Raw genomic sequence first — 11,820 nt, 5'->3', positions numbered from 1 at the left:
TAAGTTTTTGCTTTTCCACACGCACCCAGAGCAACTAGCTGCAGCTCATGGCAGCCACTTGGTGACTCGCCCCGCCTGTCTTTTGTTCCGCCTATAGAAAGGGCTTGGCTGCTGTGATCCGTCATTAAATCACAGTTCTCTTTTCTTCCTCTTCCTTACCTTTCACTTTCCACTTAGGGCATCCTCATCACTTTGAAGTGTCGAGCAAGAATTGAGGAGTAATACTAGTAACGATAAATTTAGCTGGCTCGACTATTTTAATGTACTGATACAGTGTGTCTCAAAACAAGAGCTTTGAGGATTGATTAGCAGGGCCCAGCAAGGCCTCGACTGACTGCGTTTGAAACGAGCAGCTGATGTCAAGGGAGTTACTCGCAGACTTACACGTAAGCACTTGGTGTTGCATGCAGGGGATACGGAGGAGCTGGGCAAGAACAAGAACGTTCCAACTGACCCAAATACCTCAAAAATCGGATTCCTGAGGAAGCTATTTTTAGCCAGGCGGCAGGAAAGAACAAAACCGTCCCGGCAGCTGACGTTCTGGAGTCAGCACGGAACGGCGGCTCTTGCGCTACATCCCCAAGACAGCTGCTGCCGGTGGCAGCGAAGGCAGCGCCCCCGCCCGCCGCTGCGGCGAGCCCCGCTCCCCCCGCTCCCCCCGCTCCCCCCGCTCCCCCCGCCTTTTGTTCGCCCCGGGAGGGAGCGCGGCGGGGGCGCAGCTTCGCCCCCGGGAGCCCGCGGGAGCCGAGGAGGCGCAGCGGGAAGGGGAAGCCCGCGGCCCCCCTCAGGGCAGGCGGCGGCGGGGCGGCAGCCTGCGGGGGCCGGGCTGTGAGCGATGGCGGGGCCGCCCTTCTTCCCGCCGCGCCCCGTCCCCTTCCCCTCCCTCAGCGGCGGCGGGAGGAGGACGGGGGGGGGGGGGGGGGGGGGGGCGATGGTTGGTCCCGGCTCGGCCCCTCCCCGCCCGCCGCTGGATCAGAGCGGCCGGTGCCGGCGGCGGCGGCGGCGGGTGCTGCGCATCACGGGCCACATCATCGCGGGGGCCGCCCGCCCTCCGGCCGCTTCCGCGCCTGCTCAGTGGGCGCCGGCGCTCACCTCGCTCCGGAGCTGTCACCGCCGCCGGGCTGCTCCCGCCCGGCCACGGCGATGGAGCGGCACCCCGGGCCGCTGCCGGCGGCGCCCTCGCCCAGGTGAGGGGAAGGCGCGGCCCGAGGGGACGGCGGGAGCGGGGGGGAGCCGAAGGGGCCGGGGACCTGCCGCCCCGGGGTGAGGGAGGCAGCGGGCGGGAAAGTTTCCTCACGCGTGGCGGAGCTGCCGGGCGCCGCCCTGCAGGCGCTGCCGCCCCCCCCCCCCCCCCCCCCCACTTCCCGACAGCAACGCTCCTGCCCCACCCCAAACGCCGGGCGAGTGCCCACGGGCTGTGGGCACGTCCTCCCTCCCACGCGCGGTGCCGGCCCCGGCCGGGTGCCCCCGTGTGCGGGAAGGCTCCCACCTCCCCCCTCCCGTCCCCCGGGCCCTTGCGGCGGCCGCCCGCCCTCGCAGCTCCCCCCGCGCCCCCCCACAGCCGCCCCCCGGCGCCGGGGCAGGCTCGGCTGCGCGGCGGCCGACCCGCCGGTGCTGCGGGGCGCAAGGCCGCCCGCGCCCCGCCGCCCCCTGCGCTCCTTAAAGCCCCGCAGCGCGGCTCATCGCATTCGCGTAACTGTACCCCGCTCCAGGTAGCCTGGACGACGAGCCTTTTCTCTGGATCCCCGGTGCGTGCACACGATCTGCCCGGCCTTTCCAGTGCCCCTTACGCCCTGGCGCGCTGTACAACCGCAGGCGCCTGCATTTCTGTTCCCACCTTGGCACCTATAAAAACACGCCAGAATCTGCCGCCGCATGGGAACCTGTACCCCAACGGCACACACACAGGCTCCAGTGATCATCCTTTTTTTGTTTCCAAGCATTGTAATTAACCTGTGATGGTACATTTATGCTCTTTCCATACTTTTCTGCCACAACACAGGAGCTTTTTGTAATTTACTCTACTTTCTACTTTGCCACTGATTCTCAATTAAGTTCAAGTTGTAGTTGCGTCTCTTTCTTTAATTTCAGTGACTGTAATATTTTCCTCTCTTCCTTCGCCCCCACTGTCCAAAATTCAGTCGTATGTCTTCTTGGCTCTCATTCGATCCTAGATTATAGACCACACTACATTAGCCAGGCTCTGATAAACAGAACGTATAAAATTAGAGGTTTGTTTAGTTTTAGTGTCAGAAACAAAACATGAATTCCTGAAAAAGTCTTCTCATGTATCTTTTCTAGGTAGAGTTCTAGCAGGCTTTAGTAGATGTCCTAAGTTATCCGCACTCTACCAGTTCAGTAACTCTGATAAAAAGATGAGAGCAGGTGGGAGGACCTGTTTCGGCAGCATTCCCTGCATATACTGCCTTAAAGAGATTGTGAAACTGGAACCATGAATGCTACAGTATGACTGGTAGACACTTCAGAAAGAAGACTAAGAGTGTATCATTTTCTCTTCAAATACCTCAGGATATTATCCACAAAAAACAATGTGAACTCTGTATCCTAGTGCCTGAGTTAATAAGCAATTCATCCATCCTTGGTGATGACAGTAGAAACCTGTAATCAGGATCCCAAATAGTACAGTTAGGACTCATCCCAGTAAGTACCTATTGGTTACTTAATCTCGAGGACTGCGTTATCTCTTGTATTTCAGACTTCCCCACCTGCTTTTGATGGGCTGGATGTGATTGGCCTGGTATTTTTCCAGTTGGTGATTTTTTTTGAATCATTTTGATCATTTGAGTGATTTTACAACCAGACCACATTTCATAGCCTTGCTATCTCATTTCTGGCTTTGGTCTCTTCTAATTGAGATGCCTTAAAAGTGCAGAGGCAAACTGAATCTTTTCCCCACGGCCGCTTTTCTCTTCCTGGGGGCCAAAATCAAAGGCTGCCATGCTAGGAAGTGGAATGCAGCAGTCTCAAACTTGTCTGGAAACTCAGCCCGAGGCTGGCAGCTCTGGCAGTGTCTTATATTCAAGAAGGCATCTGGAGGTTCTGTAACCTGCTTTTTCCTCTCGTTATTTTTCTTTTATTTCTTTTGGTGTTGCTTTAACCTACAAGTGCCATACAATAAACACCACATTAATCAGATTACTTCATAATATTTAAGAAATGGTATGTAATGCCCATATATCTGCCTTGCATGTAACATTTGTTAATTTTCAGCATGTTTTCCAGTTTTTAATGCTCAACATTAAGTGTCTGGTATAAATAATCTTAGCCCAGCATACCACCTTGAGTTCCAGTTTCAACAAAATGGTTAGTGATAATACAGTCTGTTTACTTTCTGTAATGCTGAGGTGTTACGGTACAGCTTTCACTTTCCACTGGTATGTCCACCACCGCAATGTAAATTATTAGCCAGAGCTGTAATAATGATGTCAGTGTGATACTGGGAACTCGTATGTATACAGGACACAATAGTGGAGAAGAGGCATTGCAGATCCCTGTCTCACCTGTGTAAATCTTATTCTGAACTTGAAGAAGGCCCCTAATACCTCACATTTCAAACTTTACAGAATCTCAGAATTGTTGAGATCGAAAGGGATCTCAGGAAATTTTCTATTCAGCCACGTCTACTCAGTGTAGGGTCAAGTAGAGCAGGTTGCTTAGGGCCATGTCTAGTTGGGTTTCAAATATCACCAAGGATGGAGTCTCCATAACCTGTTTGGACCAGTGTTCAACTAGCCTCATGGTAAAAAAAATAAAAAGCTTTTTCTTATGTTTAAATGGAATTTCCCATGTTCCAGTTTGTGCCCACTACCTCTCATCCTTTCATTGAAGAGAGTCTGGCTTCATCGCTGAAGACCGGAAAAGAGACTTTGAAGCCAGAAAAGAATCCAGCTTCATATTTGCTTATTATGGCAAAATATTAAATCTCAGTATTTCGTTAATGTTTCGTATTACTTTCCTGGAATTCCTTTCCAAGGTTTGTTCTTGTACTGAGAGGTGTTTCTCACACAGGCGTGTTTAAGCTATTGTATTTTATTGTGGACTGCCTAGAAGTGCAACGTAGAGAGTATTACTGCTTTAAAAGATTACCTGTAAAAAATGTTTTCAGCTTTCAGGGAAAATGGGGTTTGACTGTGGTGTGATTAACTTTGGATCCTGTGAAAGCCCTCAGTATTATTTAGATAGGTGTTATCTTTTGGTTTTGTTAGCCAAACTGAAAGAAATCAGAAAATTAATTTTCCTAGACCTAGACTTTGATAAATACTTGTTTTAGCCTGTCATAATGTTGACTCTATAAAAGTTTCATACTTGATGATTCTCCCCCCTTCCCCTTGCTTTGAAGGTTCTTAAAACAGCATGGTGATTTAATTACTAATTGTTTTCATGCTTTAAATAACTTATCAGCAGTCTAATCACTATATGATCAAATTTAGCTGTAGAATCCTGTCCCTTAATCCTGCTAGTACTAGATGTTTTTTAAACCCTGGGAAAGTACAGAAGAAGCATCTCTTTCCCATGATCTTGAGAATCATGGATGTGAATCTTGAGAATCGTGGATGTGAAGCAATGTTGGCAATTCATCTGGGTAATAACAAAGAGTGGTTTTGCTGCCTCTTCCTGAACAGTTACATCTTCTTTGTCATCTTCATCTTTCTCAACTGAATTGAGACCAATGAAGCCAATCAAAGGTGAAGGATGGAAAAATGCAATAAAGATCAGGTGTTCAGTTTCATAGCTGAAGTATCTGAGATTTTTCTAAGGCAGCTATCAAAAATCAGCATCTCTTCCAGATCACGGTCCTGTCTGTTTTCCACAGCATCTGCTTCTGCCTGTCCATTTTCCACACTGTATATGCTGTCTCCGTGTGTATTTTTTAAATTGCTGTATGCATTAATTGTAATAATTCTTATGGGTAAAACTGGTTTGCTATCTGTTGGATTGCTAAGTGTCTCACTTTTCAGGAACACATGTTCAGCAAACAGCAGAGTATGGCTGTATTTCCCATTTGTGTATGTTTGTGTATGTTTGCAGGATTGAGGGAGAGAGGTGAATAATACACAGTAATTGTTATGTGGTATAAAATGTATGAAGGAAAAGAAGAAACTATTAAAAGTAGATACTTAGAAAACAGTAAAGAAGTGGAAATTATTACATTAATAGTCTGGGCATAGCTCATTATTTTGGTTGTAGGGACAAAGACAAAGTGTCTTTTCATTTCATATATCAGGTATGATAAATTCGAGGCTGCTTCCTGGCTTCTCAAAGGATCTTTGTCTCTCTCTTTTGCTTTTTTTAGTACTTTACCTTTCTCTGTAACCTCCCGATTATATGTCAAGAAACCACTTAACTCCTTGTCCTACAGAAACTGGGGGTGGGATTGTTGAGATTTTTACCTCCTTTCCTTCATATGAGTTACTCCAGTAGAGGTTGCTTCTTTAGCTGGACATATCTTTTACAGACAACACAATAGAATTGGCATTGTTCTTGTCAAAAGTAAAGTTTCTTAGGACATTTTTGTCCCTGAGATCATACTGTTCCTTAGATGGTTTGCTGCATTTTGTAGGTACAAAATCCCCTCCTAAAAGTACAGCAGTATTAGCATCCTGTAACTCAGGATAAAATTATTGCATCATATGACATTTGGAAAATTATCTGTGTTGGAACAGGTTTTTCAGAAATGAATAGTTACATTCAGAAGGCTTCATAGTTAATCTCCTCTCTCTGTGCTCTGAGGAAGTAATTACTCTTCACTGTATAGTATATTTTTCAGTTTATCTTCTTAAATTCTCATTTTTCAGCATTTATCATTAGCTCTCGTTTTTGCTACTCAGATCTTTTTGGTAGGAAAAACATAAATGACTGTTATCTAAACTGCTTTGTACTATTTCAACTCTTAACTCTCCATGCCAGCCAGCCTCTTCCTCCCTTTGTAACTTGTTAGTTGACCAAATAATTTTTCTAGTTGTTAACACTTTCTCATATTAAATGAAACCACAATCTTCCCACAAGACTTGTTTCTTTACAAAAAAAAAAAAAAAGATAGTAAAAACTTAAAAGTAGAAAAAAAAGCCATATCTTAGAAAGATATGGATAATTAACCCAAATATTTTTGGCTAGAGTTCCAGACCAGTGAATAATTTCTGCGAGTCACTGGTGTAGCAGTCTGGTGATGTGACTGGAGGATGTATTGGAGAAACCACAACGAGAGCCAGACTCTGCCTTGTTAAAGCTATTCGGAAATTTTCTTAATTTATTTCCCTGCGAGTGAAATAAAATCCTTCATTTGTTACTCCTCCCCTCTCCTCAGAAAAAATACCACCACCCCCCAAGAACCCCAGTGGGGTTGCTGTGGGTCTCAGCACGTCTTTCATCATGGACACATTTGCATCTTAATTCTACATCTCATTCTTGAATTCTATCACGAATTTTCTCTGACGTAGTTGTTTCTTGTGACCAGCTGAAACTCAGCTGCCTAAAGGGATCCAAAGCTTTCCCCTCTGCAAGCTTCCTAAGTAGCGTGCCACTTCCCATCGTCATGAATCAGTTGGCAACCTTCAGCACCCTAGGCTATACCCTTCCTGAAATTTTACTTTTCCTCAACTTACATGAACTTCTCCTTTATTCCTCTCAATCCTTCTACAAAGTGCTTTGCTGTTGTCATAGAAGTTGATAGTTTAATGATACATCTGCATCTTATTGTCTTTTTTTTATGCACCATTTCTTTTCTTGTCCATAGATAATTCCACCTTTGGGCCAGGAAGAAACAAAATCGCCTCTTCTTGTTCTGTCTTTCTGTAGCACTTAACAGAGCACCATTTTGGCCTGTGGTTACAGCTCCTCTGGGATAGCAGCAAAAGTTGTTTTGTTATTCCTGATTAAAGTGTGTGGAAACCAGAATTGAGGCCTAGGAGTTTTTATACACTTATACTAAAAGGTTCAACGTGGCAGAATCTGCTAGAGCAGCAAAAGACATTGCGGGAATCTTGGTTACTTAAATTCCTCTATTGGTCTTGAAGAAAAAAGATTCCTTTTTCTTACAGAACTCGACTTCTTTCTAAATTGAGTGATAAACTTCACTGTAATTTTTTAAATATTAATTTCTTGGTCAGAGCTCCCCTGGATAAAGAAATTGGTAGAGGGAAAATCTTCATGTCGTGTCTGAGTCATCTCTTCACTCAAAATCCCCAAACAAGTAATTCTGTGAGCAACAGGTCTTTTGAAGTTGACCTGCTGTGGCCATATGAGTGAATTATCCTAATTAATGTTTGAAGATGCCCTACAACAAGGGTACAAACTGGGATGGATCTCTTATGAGGTTGTTAGTTACTAAAAGCTTTGTCATCTCCAGTCTCTGTCAAATATGTCTGAAATTGCTCCAGAAATACTGGATGACTTAAAAACATTGACAGAAATACTGGATGGCTTAAAAACATTGAAATGGAGGGAGGGAAATTATAGGGATCATAACATAAATGATATCATCTTAAGAGCCTGATTTTCTTAGGAAACATAGATTAAAAATCCTCCAACCCTAAACTATTTTTATTTCCTGCAGTCTGTAAAATTATATTTTCACAGGTTTGCATAGATACAGTGTCTCGAGCTTGTGGAATTGTATTATCCCACCTCATACTGGTGTAGCCTGCCTGACCTTTGTTTCTTTGTTTATGCCAATCATCTGCTTGTATTCATGGAGTCTAGTAATAAATACCAAAGTCAACAAAACTTCAAGTCAAATTAAGACGGTTCTTTTAATAAATCACCATAGCTATTATCATAACATGAAAATTGAAGAAGAGGAAAGTAAAGTATCTTCTGATGGAGGAAATGTCAAATGGCTCGAGACTGCAAATATATCGTTGTTTAATTTTCTACCATGGTGGATATTTTAAAATAGAAACAAATGCACATTAAATCACATTGAACGTAAAAGATTGCATTTGCATGATTTGCAGAAAGTAAAACATGCTGGCCATATCTAGTGTTAATATTGATCAAATGATTATATTTTAGTGGTTACTAGACATCAGAATAACATATCTTTCCGGAAATATCTGCAATCTTACACCTCATGAAAAATTAAATTAAAATAACATTTTAAATACCTTTATTTATCCAAACTCCTCGCCTTTTTTCTAGTTTTAATTAAATTGTAATATGCCATATTTATGTTAGACTAATTTAGACTATTTTACAATAATTGGTCTGAATTTAATTAGTCTTCTTTCCTTGATATTGTAGTATTTTATGAAAAAATGTCCAGTTTTATTATGTATATAGTAGCTCTTTATATTTAACATAATTTGCATGTTTCCTTCTGAGAAAAAACAGTGAGGATTTTCAGTTAGCATGCTTTTGAATTGTACATATCAACATCGGTTTGTCATCTTTTTATCAGGATGGAGGGCAGGGACTGTCGACACTTAAGGCCTTTGCCACCCAGAATATTGCTTTGGGTTTACCACCTCTAATAGATTTTTGAAAGTTGGGGGGTTTTTTTCCTTATTTTTTCCAGGCTCCTTGCCATTAGCATAGAGTGGAAGGAACAACAGTGGCCCCACAGTGCATCATGTGGGTTCCATTTGTCCATATCCTTGTACCTTGCAGAAATATTTTTCTCTGGGGACCTACTGCTTTCAAGGCCACTGGAAGTCTAGGGCTACACACAGTATCTGCCTCAAGACTTTGACTTCCTGGAATTCCAGAAGGCATGGTCTAGGCTCTCACCAGTTCACTTATGGTCCACACTGCTGTCTCTTTCTTTCACTGGAAAGTACACAGGTTGGTGAAACTTCCTCACCCACCAACTTTCCCTTTTTACCTTCTAAATTCTTTCAGCTTAGGCAGTTAAATGTTGGAGGAGGTTGGCATTTCTACAAATACTTGTTTTGGAAAGATGCTGGGTGATCTGAGAATTTAAACCAGTATCTTGTGTCTTCCGAGAGTTTTTAAAATTTGAATATATACTTTTTATTTTTTTGCAGATCCAGTCTTGCTTATGGAATCATTGAAGATCTGAGATCAACGAAAAAACATTTTTGCTTGCAAAAAAGGATCATTTTGGTTTATCTGTTTTAAAATCATCAAGTGTGGCACTTTATGAGTCATCTACAAGATTTCTTCGTGGACATCTGAAGAACAAAGTGCTTTTCAACCTGTACTTCTGTAGCACTATGACTAACTGTAAAGGCAGATCTACCATCACCAAAACAAATAGCAAAGTTAGTGACAGAGAAAGTTTTGTGAACTGGACCATAAATCTTAACACAATTCAATCCGATAAATTTTTAAGGCTGCTTTTGAGTATGGTTCCTGTTGTTTACCAAATAAATCAGGATGAAAGACACAAAAAAGTGAATGGTGTCTGGCAAGATGGCTTACAACCAGCAGGACACAATTTTAATGTTAGGTCTGAACAACACACAGAGTACCATCACTTCTCAGAACCGAGTTTTCATGGTAGTAGTGGACACAGCCCATCTAGCTGTAGCCCTAAATATGATGATTTTACCAGTTATAATTACTGTGATGGAATGGACACTTCAGAAACAGATGCCATGTTGCAGGAAGACAACCTATCTAGTGACGGTAATGAAGATATCATTGTGGAAGGAAATAGAAAACAACCCAAAGAATCTAGTAGTATTATGGCATTACAGATACTTGTACCTTTTTTGCTAGCAGGATTTGGAACTGTTTCTGCTGGCATGGTTTTGGATATTGTACAGGTTGGTATTTGGTTTGGAAGATGTTTTTTTTTTAACAGGTAGTCTGTAAGGTTTATTATTCTAATGTGTGATATGGTAGATGTTCACAATATTGAGTAATTAGGTCTTTGTATGATTCTGCTACTATCAACTGCTTTTCCCCAAAACTCATCTTAAACAATTCCAGTGTTTAATTTGGAGTCATTCAAGTCTTAGTAAGTGGTGTCGCTTAACCACAGTGAGCTGGTGAATAGAACTGTTATCTTCTGCTTTAACTAAGGATAGAAATACAGTAAAGGTTCAAAATTCTGTTGGTAGTAGTAAAATGGGAGATGTAATTAACTGTCATGCTGCAATAAATAGGAGTTTAAAAATATTAGAAGAATGTACTGCGTTATCTCCGTGTGTGCTTGAAGTCTATGCAGTTTCTGGAATACTGTGTAGATTTGGTCCATGGTAGGGCATACAGTATATGAAAATGTGCATTACATTCATTCGTTATATGAAGTTCACATGAAGTGATTTAGAGCTTTTTTGAATATTCAGATGTATGTAAGTGACTTTTTTTATATACCATTAAGTATACCAAACACTTGGAATTACAAACACAAGCGTGAACAGGGCTGCAAAGTCATGTCCACCTTGAAATATAATTGTAGTAGTAGGTACAGAGGAGCCAGATTATCTTGGTTTGTGGTAGCAGATTTAGCTGATGATAGTTACTCAAGGCTAAGATAAACCAGAACTTTCTCTCATTTTTAAGGCTGAAGTTTAATAATATTTTTAAAACCTGTTTTGGAGTATTATATCACCAAGACCCTACTGATATGGAACATTTTTATGTCGAGTTTCTAGCTTAACACAGTCATAGATGTCAGCAACATTTCAGTGGAGTTAAAAGTAACAGTTGCCTATGAAATAATTCTTTGTGTAGTGATATTTGAAGAAAATTCTGGAGACAGTAACTGTTAAGAAAGGTTTATTGGACTAGCTTATTTTCTTGCATTCTCTTTGCATTTTGAAGGCTATATTTACTTTTATTTCCTACCTATTTTGTTTTTTAAAAAATGGAAGTTTCTTATAAATATAAACCTCATGGATTCTCTCTTCCTATATGAGTAAATTCACCAAAAAAAAATATTAAAAAATGTGAAATAACCACAATATTCAAACTGAAAGACAATAGAGAAATCAATCTTTTTATTTATTTATTTATTTTGTTTTGTTTCATTCAGCTTTAGGGTTTTCTTTAGCTACACTTCAGGAGTTCACAAAGTTAATTTAAAGAGGAGTAAGAGGTGAATATCTTTGTCACTCAAAATCTTGAGAGAGTAAAGGAAGCTTACACTTTAATCAATTGCAAAGAAAAGACACTTCTATACATCAAGAAAAACGAAAATAAAAATTGACATGCAAACTTTACTGCTTCCTTGCAGTGTTTTACACCAACCTCGTGCCTTTTTTATTTACATCTTACCAACCTACTCTTTGTACAGGTACTTTGTTTATACTCTGTTAATATATGATTTACTGTATGATACAGCATAATTATCAGCCAAAAGAGACAGTTGTGCCTACTGCCACTATTGGCTTCCAACCAAATGTTTCACCTTGCCCTCCTTCCCTTAAGGGAATGTGTTTGTATAGCTTCTGGTTTTTGAGCTGGACTGAGACATATCCTGATTTTTCCTTCTATATTACTTTTAATCTTTATTGGTTTCCCAGTCCAACTCACCATGAATGAGAGATGTGACAAAATGACAAAAATAAATAGTGTCAGTACCACCTTTTTTCACCTTAAACTAAGCATTAAACTGTGATGTCAGTAAACCAGGGTTTTGCAATGGGACGGAGCATGTTTTGAAAATGAAAATTTGAAGACAACAAAGCATTCTAAGCTTGTTTTTTACAAACCATTTCATAGCTATTCTTTCCCAGTAATAAATACATATGTAACTTAACATATAGGTAATTCTCAAATCTTGTTTAAATTTGAGAATTCAGTCCTTTTATTGTAGTAATAATAATAATAATATTTTAAATATTATTGCAAATACCTGAATACAAAGACAATTCACAGTTTTGTTAGTCTAGT

General features: G+C 41.4%; 1 protein-coding gene across 1 annotated transcript in view; it reads left to right on the top strand.

The window, feature by feature from the left end:
* Positions 1–954: 954 nt before the first annotated feature.
* SLC41A2 (solute carrier family 41 member 2) overlaps positions 955–11,820 on the top strand; it is a 58,836-nt gene continuing 47,970 nt past the window's right edge. The window contains exons 1-2 of the mRNA XM_033008029.2: positions 955–1,187; positions 9,003–9,746. Of these exons, the coding sequence (XP_032863920.1) occupies positions 9,192–9,746 (555 nt within the window). The 5' untranslated portion in view covers positions 955–1,187; positions 9,003–9,191. The remainder of the gene's footprint in view (positions 1,188–9,002; positions 9,747–11,820) is intronic.

The sequence above is a fragment of the Tyto alba genome, unplaced genomic scaffold (genome assembly GCF_018691265.1).
Source record: "Tyto alba isolate M040663 unplaced genomic scaffold, T.alba_DEE_v4.0 Super-Scaffold_2, whole genome shotgun sequence".
In the NCBI taxonomy this organism is placed as follows: Eukaryota; Metazoa; Chordata; class Aves; order Strigiformes; family Tytonidae; genus Tyto; species Tyto alba.
Note: the sequence above shows the minus strand (reverse complement) of the source record. Positions and strands in the feature narration are given on the sequence as shown.